This window comes from Giraffa tippelskirchi, chromosome 8 (genome assembly GCF_054371585.1).
Source record: "Giraffa tippelskirchi isolate mGirTip1 chromosome 8, T2T-mGirTip1v1.2.pri, whole genome shotgun sequence".
Classification (NCBI taxonomy): domain Eukaryota; kingdom Metazoa; phylum Chordata; class Mammalia; order Artiodactyla; family Giraffidae; genus Giraffa; species Giraffa tippelskirchi.
This window is the reverse complement of record NC_137282.1, coordinates 67,403,564-67,418,065: the sequence shown is the minus strand read 5'-3', so window position 1 is coordinate 67,418,065 and position 14,502 is coordinate 67,403,564. Positions and strand designations below refer to the sequence as shown.

Below are 14,502 nucleotides of genomic sequence, written 5' to 3'. Positions count from 1 at the left end.
TCAATACATGTCCATGGGAAAACCAGACAGCTACATCTGAAGAACGCTATTGGTTTTGATCTCAGACCACCTCAATATCGGGGAAAACCTCGCCCTAAAGGCTGATGTCATGAGATAGCTAGAAAGAAGCGTAGGTCAAAGGCTCCTTAACATCAGAGTCTCCTTGCCATTTGCTGGGCGGAGGTAGAAATGGGTCTCTTCAAGTAAGGGAAAGAGGTACACGAAGTACACCAATGGGTTTCCATCCAATGGAACCTCTTCACAACAGAGAAGCTAAGCAAGCATTCACAAATGCAAAAGAGAGGAAACGGAACACGAGAGACTCCTTGCAAGTGGTGTATCTGAGAAGGGGTTCATATGGAAAGAGACGAAGAATGCACAGCACTCAGATTCCAAGAAACACCACCACCACCCTTGACCCTTCCCCCATGACCAACTCCGACCTAAAGCCTTTCTCTCCCTCTAACCTATCCCTAAAACATAACCCTCATCTAATCATATACATGTGCATTCCTAGCATCCATCCGTCCACACACGAGAGAGAAAGAGGAAGACACAGACTGAATTGAGAAAGGAAAAGAGAGGGACACAGCCAGAGAGAGACACGGAACCAAAGAGAGGAAAGGAGTCGATGGTCCAGACTTTTCATCAATCTGTCTCGAAGGTAGAAGCAATGACAGCGCCCATCCACCCCAGAAGGGGGAAAAGGACGGAAGGTTTGGAGAGGAAAAGACAAGAACGCAGGGAGCCATTAGAAGCTCAGCCACCCGCAGAAGCCGAGCTGGGACACTTGAACAGAATCTCAATGGAAACAGAGGACCAGAAAGTTGGCCACTCTTTTCTATAAGAGAGGGAGACCTTCGAGTCTTCCTTTCGGTCCTCCAACTTGGATGCGGGGTCTCAAAACAGTCAGGAGGGGGAGTGCCTTTTCCTGGGTACCACGGCACATCCAGGCCTCGTTCTGCCCCATTCTGTGCTGTGTCAGCCCAGGAAGGAATCTTTCTTTCTGAAGTCTCAGCGCACACGCTCCACGTGATATCGGCCCCAGGTGGAAAGGCATGGAGCTGCTCGTAGGCCGACAGACCTAGGAAGCAGATGGGAGAATGACCGCCACTCTGCAGATGGAGAGACTGGGGAAACCCTGAGGGGCATATGCTTGTCCAGGGCCACACCACTTATGAGAAGAAGGAGCCTGGTCTGAGAGCAGCGGGGCCCTCGGAGCTCAGGCCCTGGCTGCACCCAGGCCTCCCCAGGGCTGTCGGCTGGGCTGGGTGGGTGTCACTGTGCCTGCACATGGCTTAAGGGTGGTGGTCGAGCAGTCAGAAACCCAGGGATTCCCTTGGGAAGTTTTGGGGAAGGGACCTCAGCACGAACCCCAGGAAATGATGTCACCTGCCGGCAACAGAACCCAACAGAACCCGCAACCCGGGTATCCAGGCCTCGAGAGCGGAGAGGAGCCCCCAGCCAGATCACTTGCTGCCGAGATGTTCTGCTGTTTGCCCCTGCCCAGAGGCCGGGGCCTCAGGAGAGCTCACAGGCAGTGTGCGTGGGCACCCTGTCGACGTTGGCTCAGGGCACCCCCGAGACGCCTCTGGCCCTTTGCCCGGAGAAACAGAAAGGTAACACGGGGAGCCCCAGGCCGGGCCAGGCCACCTCTCCCATGCCACCCGGAAACACCGGGTCCTTTGCCTGTGTGTGTGGATGCGGGTTTCTCGGGGTGTGTCTCCCTCAAGGAAGCCCAGGTGGATGTGGGGTCAGAAGCCTGCGGACAAGTTGTGTCCACACCCCAGGGGAGAGCATGCTGGGCGGGATGGGGAGAGTGCGGGCAGGGCCGGCCGCCCAGGCTGACCTCACACCCTCAGGTGGGTCTCTTTCCTCCCGGGTGGGGATCTGAGCAGACACACGTCTCTGACCCTTCTGGGCAGAGAAGTTCGAGCAGGCCGAAGCAGCGGCTCCACTGGCCAGGCCCAGCTCGGAAAACTCCCAGCATGGCTGGCTGACGGTCACTGTCGTTGCAGAGCTTCCCACGTGATGAGGCCGAGGACGGGGACACCCCATCCAGCTCCCGGAGGGAGGGGTCGGAGCACCACCCCCCCGCCCGTGAGGCCCAGTGCAGGCTCCAGGTGAGCGTGCCCACGGAGGCATCAGCCCCACCGGGGGCGAAGCGGAGGCGGGGAAGGCCTGCTGCCGAGACACCGCCCAGGATACACCCGGCGGCCCAGTCTGAGGCTGCCACGGAGCTCAGCACACCCGGCTCCGACCCAGAGTCCCGAGAACCCCGGCCTCTGAGGCAGCAGGAGGACCTGGAGCCCAGCACGCCAGAGCACAGAGGTGAGGACGCTGGGGCTGGTGTACGGGAGTGTGTGCGGAGGGGGTGCTGAGCTACACAGGGACGAGTCCCCGAAAGCTGCTGCTGGGCCTGCAGCAAGCGCTGGCCTCACACCCCCCGCCCCCCATCTTGCACACTTCAGTCCCAAAAGACATCCGACCCTGGGTATTCTTTGGGAATCTCTTGGAAGCTTTCTGTCCCGGGATACGCACATGCCAAGGCTGGCCTGCGGGCAAACGATGCTTCTCCCACAGCTCTAGCACTGGCCTCCAACTGGAACCAGGCTCCACTTCCCAGACCTGTCCCTACAGAGGTGGTGGCTCCAGGTGCAGGACCCAGGGATCCACCGAGGGCAGATGGAGAACCGAGACTTGCCCTCGCAGAGACACCAGGCCAGCTGGGTACTGGCCAGCACACCGGGCAGATCGGATCTCCGTGCCTGCAGGACCCCCAGCCCCAGGCACTGATGTCCCACCCCCTCAGCCAGAACCTCCACCTCCACGTGCACCTCTACCTGCTCGGCCTTTGGCAGGAGAACCCGAGGCAGAGGAGGAGTCACCGCCTCGGCAGGGAGAGCCTGCCCTGGCTCCCGCGCAACACCCAGACGCCCACGATGACTCACCCACCCCTGCAGGGAGAACGAGCCCCCGCTCTGGACAGAGACCCAGAGCCCTTGCCGGAAACACCACGTCCAGGGGAGCGGTCGGCTCTGCAGCCTCCATCCCTGTCTGCTCACCGTGGACGCCGTCAACTCGGTCTGCCCCCAGGGGACATGGAGTTCCTTTCCCCCGAACTGCTTTGCATTTGGTTTGTTTCCACCTTTCTGGTGATGTTTTCTTTTTTGCGTGGTTTCCTGTATTTTTGTTGGTTAAGTTGGGATTAGTAAACTTTTTCATCATTGTTGCAATTTGGGAACACTGTTGTGTAACTCTGGTGATACTGTGTTACCATCACCACTTTGTAGTTTCAGACCCGTTCCATCTTTATGCCCCACCCCCCAACAAAGCCTGGATTCAAGGCAAGCACGCCCTGTTCATCCCTCCGCCCGATCCTGAACACAGTTTCATCTTTTCCTTCTGCATTCCTTCCTATATTCTTGGTGTCCCCAATCAATGACTCTCAGTGAAATGACTGAAGGAGTTTTTTTCGGACGCTCCACCTACTGTAAGACTCCACTGGAGAGTTCTCATGTTTATGTCCTTTGAACTAGCCTTTGATAGCTGAAAGGACGTTGTACGTCCTTTCAAGATACCATGTGCCAAACGAAGCCCTTTTGGCAAATGCCATCATTATCTCCAGGCAGGCATTGCTGTTTGAAGGGTGCCATCTCAGCCAGAAGGCAGAGGCTGAGCTCCTCTTGTTGCACCAGCTCCCAAAAGAAGCCAAGAAAGGGAGCTGGAACAACAAACCACCCCAACGCCCAGGAAAGCGTTCTTCATGACAGAAGGCTAGAAAATGACCCAACATCCTTGTGGCCCAGAACCCCTCTAGAAATTCACTGTTCCATAAAAAAGAGAAACAGATGGGAAGTTCCAAGGAGAGGCAATGCCCATGGCCAGTGTATTTTAGAGACGGCCTGACCGCTCCGGGGAAGACACGCACTGACAGAACCCCTTGGGAAACAGCCGTGATAGTCCTCACTGTCGTAAGGGATTCCTCTGGGGACAACCTGCCCTGGGCACCACACGAGGGAGCAGACCGGCTTCTCTTCCTCTGCCCCCACACCATTCACTCATGAAGGCAGCTCAGGTGTTCTCATGCCCTGCCTGCCTGCCTGCCTGGCTCATCCGTGAGCTGTGACCACCTCCAGGACAGGACTCCACCTTCTGCTCTCTGTGTACCGTGAATCTGCACACAGTGGGCTTTCAGAACCTTAGGAGACTTGAGCCATTCCCACTCGAGCCAGAACCCTCCCCAGGAAGGAAAACAGCTGTGGAGTCCTTTTGGCCCCAGCACTGGTTCCGAAACCCTGGCGGCTCCTAGAGCCTCTACGGTGTGAAGAGGGAGGTCCCTTTTGACAGAGCTTTCCGGCCGTCAGATCTAAGCTGCTGTTTCACTGTCAGCTGTGTCTCTTCCGTTGCAGTGTTGCAGGTGGGCCACGCTGCTCCAAAGGAGCTCACAAGCTGAGTTTCAAGGGAGGTATTGAGAGGACAGGGATGGCTACAACGTGCTGCAAACTGAGTGAGGGTCCCCACAATCCTCAGCAAAGGTGTGTGGTGTGCAAGTGGGGAGTAGAGGGCCCCCAAGTTCCAAAGGAAGGGAGGTACTCGGGAGCTAAAGCCCTTGGCTGCTGTGGTAGCAGCTGCAGATGGCAGCTCGTCCACAGTGCACTTCGAATGAGGTCATATGAGCGGGACTCTGGAAATGGCTCCGAAATCCAGAGAAAGGGGTCAGGGTATGTGGGAATCCGGCGGGGGTGGGGGGTGGATGAAGGAAGGTGTCCTTCCTCTCTCCAGTGCAATTTGGTTTGGTGAGTCTCAAAGCTACCAGATGGCACTTCCCAAGTCAGGCCCCCGCAGGAATCAGGGTGGGCTGCATGCCTCGGCCCCTGCCACAGGGACAAGCCACACCAGTGGCCTCCCTGAGCTCCAATGGCCGGATCTGGGGGTTCTGTCTGGGTGCACACCTGCTTGTTCTGGCCAAGTTCCCCGCTTCTCTGAGCACCAGCTTCAACCTCTCGAATGAGGACATCGATTGCTACCTTGGCACGTTACTCTCTTCATCCTGTGAAGACTCATTAGGCTTATCCTACAATTACTAGCTGGCCCGAGGAGATATCTCCTGAATCCAGATTAAGCTGGAGTCTCCCAGGCTCATCTGGCATGTCTTCCCTGAAGTCTGCCAAAACCCACACCCTTGCGTTTCCAGGGACTCCCCTTAGCCAGCTGGGCAGAAAACCCAGCATGTTTCAAACAAGCTGACAGACAAGCGGGAGAGGACTCACGGGCAGACGGCTTCCCTCAGGTCTCGGGTGGAGCTCTGGGACCACAGCAGCAACAGGCCATCCCAGTCCCTGGGCTCAGCAGCGCCCTCATTCTCACGCCGGCGGCTCTGCCCTGAGGGGAGCAGGAAGGTCACCAACTGCCGCAGGCGGACCTCACGCCCCTCCCACTTATGGAGCCTGACCTCCCCCGGCCCCACCCCTTCCCCTACCCCAGCAGGACGAGAGCTCCTCTTCCCCTGGCTTCTAACGTGAGGCCCGGCCCTGGGCCCCGATTGGGCACTGCCCCAGTCCGGAGCCAATCACAGTGGCCAAGGAGGTGGAAGGCACCGATTGGCCAGGGCCAGGTCATGTGACCATACTCCCCAGGAAACTCAAATATTACCAAGATTCCCTAAGAAACCAATGAACAAAATTATCCAGTAAAGGCAAACCGTACTTTTTAATGAGGCCAAAGTCACAGAAAAAAAAAAAAAAAAAGCTTCACAATGAAGTGCTCAAGGAAGCTACAAAATAAACTTTCAAAAAAGTTTAGTAGTTTTTTTAATAGGGTGACGGAGAGCTATACCTATCCCATATATGTGAATTTAGGTTTAAACTAGATTTCCCTTGGCTATTTTATAAGACAAAAAAACCCACATCACCCCCTTTTACTCCCCCCCACACCCAAAAAGTGTTTTAATCTATTGAATTTTTGTGTCCTCAGTTGTGTCTGATTCACGGCAACTCACGATCTCTACACAGCCAGGCTCTTCCGTCCATGGAATTCAGGGCAATTTTTTCTGTCACAGTAAATGCCCACCCTGGGTGATCCAAACGGAAGGGCTCAGAGGCTCCTGAGAGACTAACTCCTTTCAGCTGAGCACAGAGCTGGCTCCTCACTGGGATGCCTGTGGCCTGGGGCTCCCAGAGGGGAGAGCAGCACTCGCCCCACCGTGTGGTCACTGCTGGAAGTGCAGGCTGCTCCTCACTCCCCCTTGACAGTGTCCCTGAGGGCAGAACAGTGTGAAGTTAATCAAGGTGGAAACGCAAACTCCAATGCAAGCAAACTTCCCTCAAGGTCTCCAATACCACTCAGGAACAGGGTATTGGAAACTGCAGGGGATGACATGAATGAAGATGGAGACTTGACACCTTACACCGAGTTCACTTCCAGTTATCCCTAGACAAACACTCCATGAAAACTTGTCACAAATCTAGAGGAACAATGAGCCGAAACCGGACACGTGCTTTGAGTCTTCACACACAAAACTAAAAGGCAGTCCACAAAAAAAACCAGGAGAATACAGTGGACTTTGCAAAATCAAAGATATCTACTGTGGGAAAGACCTCAGTACAAAAGCAAAAGACAGGTCATACATCGCGAGACGAATGAGTGGAAACACAAAGCTTATCAAGGATGTGTCTCCAAACAGACAAAGAACACCAACACAACAAGCCTGTGAAAACTAGGGAAAGGTCTGAAGGGACACCAGACTGAGGAAGACACACACAGAGTATCCCAGATGATGTCCAGCACTGAGGGCCTGAAGAATCAACAGTCTAGTTGTACCTCCTCAGGCCTGTGTGACCCTGGGTGAGGCCTCTGTTTCCCGGTGGCTCTGAGAGATGGACAGGGAGGAAGGGGAAGAGAAATCACTTGCATTTCTAATACTCACAGCAAAGTCTTCCAATGAGAAGGGAATTATCACCCCCACTGACAATGCCATTCACTGAAGTGATCCCCACGGGTCCATCTAACCCAGAAGGGAAGGAAGGACCTGTTCTCACAAAACGGCGAGAGATGGAAGAAGGAAGATCAAGCCCACACCAATCCCTGGAAAGAGAAGCTGTGCTCAGGGCTTGAAAGAATTCCTATTTGGAAAATGATATCCCAGCCCCACAAGGCAATCCACAGCTTCGATGCTATTCCTCCCAAAATGCCAATGCATTTTCGCACCCAACCAAGAATTGCAAAAGGGGTACGGAAACAGAAAAGAGCCTAAATTGTCAATACAATCCGACGAAAAAGCCCCGATACGGACATCCAAGGTTGTGTGAAAGGAAATTAGACGACCAAACTAGGATCCTCAGGAGAGTATCGGAGAAGGCAATGGCGACCCACTCCAGTACTCTTGCCTGGAAAATGCCCTGGACGGAGGAGCCTGGTAGGCTGCAGGCCATGGGGTCGCGCAGAGTCAGACACGACTGAAGTGACTTAGCCGCAGCAGCAGCAGCAGGAGCCGGACAGTATGCTATTGGGAATACAACAACACACACAGATCCAGATCGATGGAATAAAGTTGAGGGTCCAGACACAGACCCCAGCATCCATGCTCAACTCATCTCTGACACAGAAGGGGAGAATATCCAAATGGGAACAAGAAAGCCTCTTCAATACATGTCCATGGGAAAACCAGACAGCTACATCTGAAGAACGCTATTGGTTTTGATCTCAGACCACCTCAATATCGGGGAAAACCTCGCCCTAAAGGCTGATGTCATGAGATAGCTAGAAAGAAGCGTAGGTCAAAGGCTCCTTAACATCAGAGTCTCCTTGCCATTTGCTGGGCGGAGGTAGAAATGGGTCTCTTCAAGTAAGGGAAAGAGGTACACGAAGTACACCAATGGGTTTCCATCCAATGGAACCTCTTCACAACAGAGAAGCTAAGCAAGCATTCACAAATGCAAAAGAGAGGAAACGGAACACGAGAGACTCCTTGCAAGTGGTGTATCTGAGAAGGGGTTCATATGGAAAGAGACGAAGAATGCACAGCACTCAGATTCCAAGAAACACCACCACCACCCTTGACCCTTCCCCCATGACCAACTCCGACCTAAAGCCTTTCTCTCCCTCTAACCTATCCCTAAAACATAACCCTCATCTAATCATATACATGTGCATTCCTAGCATCCATCCGTCCACACACGAGAGAGAAAGAGGAAGACACAGACTGAATTGAGAAAGGAAAAGAGAGGGACACAGCCAGAGAGAGACACGGAACCAAAGAGAGGAAAGGAGTCGATGGTCCAGACTTTTCATCAATCTGTCTCGAAGGTAGAAGCAATGACAGCGCCCATCCACCCCAGAAGGGGGAAAAGGACGGAAGGTTTGGAGAGGAAAAGACAAGAACGCAGGGAGCCATTAGAAGCTCAGCCACCCGCAGAAGCCGAGCTGGGACACTTGAACAGAATCTCAATGGAAACAGAGGACCAGAAAGTTGGCCACTCTTTTCTATAAGAGAGGGAGACCTTCGAGTCTTCCTTTCGGTCCTCCAACTTGGATGCGGGGTCTCAAAACAGTCAGGAGGGGGAGTGCCTTTTCCTGGGTACCACGGCACATCCAGGCCTCGTTCTGCCCCATTCTGTGCTGTGTCAGCCCAGGAAGGAATCTTTCTTTCTGAAGTCTCAGCGCACACGCTCCACGTGATATCGGCCCCAGGTGGAAAGGCATGGAGCTGCTCGTAGGCCGACAGACCTAGGAAGCAGATGGGAGAATGACCGCCACTCTGCAGATGGAGAGACTGGGGAAACCCTGAGGGGCATATGCTTGTCCAGGGCCACACCACTTATGAGAAGAAGGAGCCTGGTCTGAGAGCAGCGGGGCCCTCGGAGCTCAGGCCCTGGCTGCACCCAGGCCTCCCCAGGGCTGTTGGCTGGGCTGGGTGGGTGTCACTGTGCCTGCACATGGCTTAAGGGTGGTGGTCGAGCAGTCAGAAACCCAGGGATTCGCTTGGGAAGTTTTGGGGAAGGGACCTCAGCACGAACCCCAGGAAATGATGTCACCTGCCGGCAACAGAACCCAACAGAACCCGCAACCCGGGTATCCAGGCCTCGAGAGCGGAGAGGAGCCCCCAGCCAGATCACTTGCTGCCGAGATGTTCTGCTGTTTGCCCCTGCCCAGAGGCCGGGGCCTCAGGAGAGCTCACAGGCAGTGTGCGTGGGCACCCTGTCGACGTTGGCTCAGGGCACCCCCGAGACGCCTCTGGCCCTTTGCCCGGAGAAACAGAAAGGTAACACGGGGAGCCCCAGGCCGGGCCAGGCCACCTCTCCCATGCCACCCGGAAACACCGGGTCCTTTGCCTGTGTGTGTGGATGCGGGTTTCTCGGGGTGTGTCTCCCTCAAGGAAGCCCAGGTGGATGTGGGGTCAGAAGCCTGCGGACAAGTTGTGTCCACACCCCAGGGGAGAGCATGCTGGGCGGGATGGGGAGAGTGCGGGCAGGGCCGGCCGCCCAGGCTGACCTCACACCCTCAGGTGGGTCTCTTTCCTCCCGGGTGGGGATCTGAGCAGACACACGTCTCTGACCCTTCTGGGCAGAGAAGTTCGAGCAGGCCGAAGCAGCGGCTCCACTGGCCAGGCCCAGCTCGGAAAACTCCCAGCATGGCTGGCTGACGGTCACTGTCGTTGCAGAGCTTCCCACGTGATGAGGCCGAGGACGGGGACACCCCATCCAGCTCCCGGAGGGAGGGGTCGGAGCACCACCCCCCCGCCCGTGAGGCCCAGTGCAGGCTCCAGGTGAGCGTGCCCACGGAGGCATCAGCCCCACCGGGGGCGAAGCGGAGGCGGGGAAGGCCTGCTGCCGAGACACCGCCCAGGATACACCCGGCGGCCCAGTCTGAGGCTGCCACGGAGCTCAGCACACCCGGCTCCGACCCAGAGTCCCGAGAACCCCGGCCTCTGAGGCAGCAGGAGGACCTGGAGCCCAGCACGCCAGAGCACAGAGGTGAGGACGCTGGGGCTGGTGTACGGGAGTGTGTGCGGAGGGGGTGCTGAGCTACACAGGGACGAGTCCCCGAAAGCTGCTGCTGGGCCTGCAGCAAGCGCTGGCCTCACACCCCCCGCCCCCCATCTTGCACACTTCAGTCCCAAAAGACATCCGACCCTGGGTATTCTTTGGGAATCTCTTGGAAGCTTTCTGTCCCGGGATACGCACATGCCAAGGCTGGCCTGCGGGCAAACGATGCTTCTCCCACAGCTCTAGCACTGGCCTCCAACTGGAACCAGGCTCCACTTCCCAGACCTGTCCCTACAGAGGTGGTGGCTCCAGGTGCAGGACCCAGGGATCCACCGAGGGCAGATGGAGAACCGAGACTTGCCCTCGCAGAGACACCAGGCCAGCTGGGTACTGGCCAGCACACCGGGCAGATCGGATCTCCGTGCCTGCAGGACCCCCAGCCCCAGGCACTGATGTCCCACCCCCTCAGCCAGAACCTCCACCTCCACGTGCACCTCTACCTGCTCGGCCTTTGGCAGGAGAACCCGAGGCAGAGGAGGAGTCACCGCCTCGGCAGGGAGAGCCTGCCCTGGCTCCCGCGCAACACCCAGACGCCCACGATGACTCACCCACCCCTGCAGGGAGAACGAGCCCCCGCTCTGGACAGAGACCCAGAGCCCTTGCCGGAAACACCACGTCCAGGGGAGCGGTCGGCTCTGCAGCCTCCATCCCTGTCTGCTCACCGTGGACGCCGTCAACTCGGTCTGCCCCCAGGGGACATGGAGTTCCTTTCCCCCGAACTGCTTTGCATTTGGTTTGTTTCCACCTTTCTGGTGATGTTTTCTTTTTTGCGTGGTTTCCTGTATTTTTGTTGGTTAAGTTGGGATTAGTAAACTTTTTCATCATTGTTGCAATTTGGGAACACTGTTGTGTAACTCTGGTGATACTGTGTTACCATCACCACTTTGTAGTTTCAGACCCGTTCCATCTTTATGCCCCACCCCCCAACAAAGCCTGGATTCAAGGCAAGCACGCCCTGTTCATCCCTCCGCCCGATCCTGAACACAGTTTCATCTTTTCCTTCTGCATTCCTTCCTATATTCTTGGTGTCCCCAATCAATGACTCTCAGTGAAATGACTGAAGGAGTTTTTTTCGGACGCTCCACCTACTGTAAGACTCCACTGGAGAGTTCTCATGTTTATGTCCTTTGAACTAGCCTTTGATAGCTGAAAGGACGTTGTACGTCCTTTCAAGATACCATGTGCCAAACGAAGCCCTTTTGGCAAATGCCATCATTATCTCCAGGCAGGCATTGCTGTTTGAAGGGTGCCATCTCAGCCAGAAGGCAGAGGCTGAGCTCCTCTTGTTGCACCAGCTCCCAAAAGAAGCCAAGAAAGGGAGCTGGAACAACAAACCACCCCAACGCCCAGGAAAGCGTTCTTCATGACAGAAGGCTAGAAAATGACCCAACATCCTTGTGGCCCAGAACCCCTCTAGAAATTCACTGTTCCATAAAAAAGAGAAACAGATGGGAAGTTCCAAGGAGAGGCAATGCCCATGGCCAGTGTATTTTAGAGACGGCCTGACCGCTCCGGGGAAGACACGCACTGACAGAACCCCTTGGGAAACAGCCGTGATAGTCCTCACTGTCGTAAGGGATTCCTCTGGGGACAACCTGCCCTGGGCACCACACGAGGGAGCAGACCGGCTTCTCTTCCTCTGCCCCCACACCATTCACTCATGAAGGCAGCTCAGGTGTTCTCATGCCCTGCCTGCCTGCCTGCCTGGCTCATCCGTGAGCTGTGACCACCTCCAGGACAGGACTCCACCTTCTGCTCTCTGTGTACCGTGAATCTGCACACAGTGGGCTTTCAGAACCTTAGGAGACTTGAGCCATTCCCACTCGAGCCAGAACCCTCCCCAGGAAGGAAAACAGCTGTGGAGTCCTTTTGGCCCCAGCACTGGTTCCGAAACCCTGGCGGCTCCTAGAGCCTCTACGGTGTGAAGAGGGAGGTCCCTTTTGACAGAGCTTTCCGGCCGTCAGATCTAAGCTGCTGTTTCACTGTCAGCTGTGTCTCTTCCGTTGCAGTGTTGCAGGTGGGCCACGCTGCTCCAAAGGAGCTCACAAGCTGAGTTTCAAGGGAGGTATTGAGAGGACAGGGATGGCTACAACGTGCTGCAAACTGAGTGAGGGTCCCCACAATCCTCAGCAAAGGTGTGTGGTGTGCAAGTGGGGAGTAGAGGGCCCCCAAGTTCCAAAGGAAGGGAGGTACTCGGGAGCTAAAGCCCTTGGCTGCTGTGGTAGCAGCTGCAGATGGCAGCTCGTCCACAGTGCACTTCGAATGAGGTCATATGAGCGGGACTCTGGAAATGGCTCCGAAATCCAGAGAAAGGGGTCAGGGTATGTGGGAATCCGGCGGGGGTGGGGGGTGGATGAAGGAAGGTGTCCTTCCTCTCTCCAGTGCAATTTGGTTTGGTGAGTCTCAAAGCTACCAGATGGCACTTCCCAAGTCAGGCCCCCGCAGGAATCAGGGTGGGCTGCATGCCTCGGCCCCTGCCACAGGGACAAGCCACACCAGTGGCCTCCCTGAGCTCCAATGGCCGGATCTGGGGGTTCTGTCTGGGTGCACACCTGCTTGTTCTGGCCAAGTTCCCCGCTTCTCTGAGCACCAGCTTCAACCTCTCGAATGAGGACATCGATTGCTACCTTGGCACGTTACTCTCTTCATCCTGTGAAGACTCATTAGGCTTATCCTACAATTACTAGCTGGCCCGAGGAGATATCTCCTGAATCCAGATTAAGCTGGAGTCTCCCAGGCTCATCTGGCATGTCTTCCCTGAAGTCTGCCAAAACCCACACCCTTGCGTTTCCAGGGACTCCCCTTAGCCAGCTGGGCAGAAAACCCAGCATGTTTCAAACAAGCTGACAGACAAGCGGGAGAGGACTCACGGGCAGACGGCTTCCCTCAGGTCTCGGGTGGAGCTCTGGGACCACAGCAGCAACAGGCCATCCCAGTCCCTGGGCTCAGCAGCGCCCTCATTCTCACGCCGGCGGCTCTGCCCTGAGGGGAGCAGGAAGGTCACCAACTGCCGCAGGCGGACCTCACGCCCCTCCCACTTATGGAGCCTGACCTCCCCCGGCCCCACCCCTTCCCCTACCCCAGCAGGACGAGAGCTCCTCTTCCCCTGGCTTCTAACGTGAGGCCCGGCCCTGGGCCCCGATTGGGCACTGCCCCAGTCCGGAGCCAATCACAGTGGCCAAGGAGGTGGAAGGCACCGATTGGCCAGGGCCAGGTCATGTGACCATACTCCCCAGGAAACTCAAATATTACCAAGATTCCCTAAGAAACCAATGAACAAAATTATCCAGTAAAGGCAAACCGTACTTTTTAATGAGGCCAAAGTCACAGAAAAAAAAAAAAAAAAAAGCTTCACAATGAAGTGCTCAAGGAAGCTACAAAATAAACTTTCAAAAAAGTTTAGTAGTTTTTTTAATAGGGTGACGGAGAGCTATACCTATCCCATATATGTGAATTTAGGTTTAAACTAGATTTCCCTTGGCTATTTTATAAGACAAAAAAACCCACATCACCCCCTTTTACTCCCCCCCACACCCAAAAAGTGTTTTAATCTATTGAATTTTTGTGTCCTCAGTTGTGTCTGATTCACGGCAACTCACGATCTCTACACAGCCAGGCTCTTCCGTCCATGGAATTCAGGGCAATTTTTTCTGTCACAGTAAATGCCCACCCTGGGTGATCCAAACGGAAGGGCTCAGAGGCTCCTGAGAGACTAACTCCTTTCAGCTGAGCACAGAGCTGGCTCCTCACTGGGATGCCTGTGGCCTGGGGCTCCCAGAGGGGAGAGCAGCACTCGCCCCACCGTGTGGTCACTGCTGGAAGTGCAGGCTGCTCCTCACTCCCCCTTGACAGTGTCCCTGAGGGCAGAACAGTGTGAAGTTAATCAAGGTGGAAACGCAAACTCCAATGCAAGCAAACTTCCCTCAAGGTCTCCAATACCACTCAGGAACAGGGTATTGGAAACTGCAGGGGATGACATGAATGAAGATGGAGACTTGACACCTTACACCGAGTTCACTTCCAGTTATCCCTAGACAAACACTCCATGAAAACTTGTCACAAATCTAGAGGAACAATGAGCCGAAACCGGACACGTGCTTTGAGTCTTCACACACAAAACTAAAAGGCAGTCCACAAAAAAAACCAGGAGAATACAGTGGACTTTGCAAAATCAAAGATATCTACTGTGGGAAAGACCTCAGTACAAAAGCAAAAGACAGGTCATACATCGCGAGACGAATGAGTGGAAACACAAAGCTTATCAAGGATGTGTCTCCAAACAGACAAAGAACACCAACACAACAAGCCTGTGAAAACTAGGGAAAGGTCTGAAGGGACACCAGACTGAGGAAGACACACACAGAGTATCCCGGATGATGTCCAGCACTGAGGGCCTGAAGAATCAACAGTCTAGTTGTACCTCCTCAGGCCTGTGTGACCCTGGGTGAGGCCTCTG

At 55.2% G+C, this 14,502-nt stretch overlaps 2 protein-coding genes across 2 annotated transcripts; both read left to right on the top strand.

The window, feature by feature from the left end:
* Positions 1-1,426: 1,426 nt before the first annotated feature.
* Positions 1,427-3,236, top strand: LOC145517243 (uncharacterized). The gene is made up of 3 exons (XM_081519514.1): positions 1,427-1,619; positions 2,019-2,331; positions 2,584-3,236. Exons 1-3 carry the CDS (start codon positions 1,485-1,487, stop codon positions 3,210-3,212), a joined length of 1,077 nt encoding a protein of 358 aa, XP_081375640.1. The 5' UTR covers positions 1,427-1,484; the 3' UTR covers positions 3,213-3,236.
* A 5,685-nt stretch (positions 3,237-8,921) lies between these two features.
* Positions 8,922-10,879, top strand: LOC145517170 (uncharacterized). The gene is made up of 3 exons (XM_081519434.1): positions 8,922-9,262; positions 9,662-9,974; positions 10,227-10,879. Exons 1-3 carry the CDS (start codon positions 9,026-9,028, stop codon positions 10,853-10,855), a joined length of 1,179 nt encoding a protein of 392 aa, XP_081375560.1. The 5' UTR covers positions 8,922-9,025; the 3' UTR covers positions 10,856-10,879.
* The last annotated feature ends 3,623 nt before the right edge of the window (positions 10,880-14,502 follow it).

Bases quoted from the DNA above. Each gene is read 5' to 3' on its own strand.
- LOC145517170 (XM_081519434.1), top strand. From the start codon at position 9,026: ATGATGTCACCTGCCGGCAACAGAACCCAACAGAACCCGCAACCCGGG. The intron at 9,263-9,661 runs GTAACACGGGGA...CTGTCGTTGCAG, and splicing joins TTGCCCGGAGAAACAGAAAG to AGCTTCCCACGTGATGAGGC. The intron at 9,975-10,226 runs GTGAGGACGCTG...CTTCTCCCACAG, and splicing joins CAGCACGCCAGAGCACAGAG to CTCTAGCACTGGCCTCCAAC.
- LOC145517243 (XM_081519514.1), top strand. From the start codon at position 1,485: ATGTTCTGCTGTTTGCCCCTGCCCAGAGGCCGGGGCCTCAGGAGAGCT. The intron at 1,620-2,018 runs GTAACACGGGGA...CTGTCGTTGCAG, and splicing joins TTGCCCGGAGAAACAGAAAG to AGCTTCCCACGTGATGAGGC. The intron at 2,332-2,583 runs GTGAGGACGCTG...CTTCTCCCACAG, and splicing joins CAGCACGCCAGAGCACAGAG to CTCTAGCACTGGCCTCCAAC.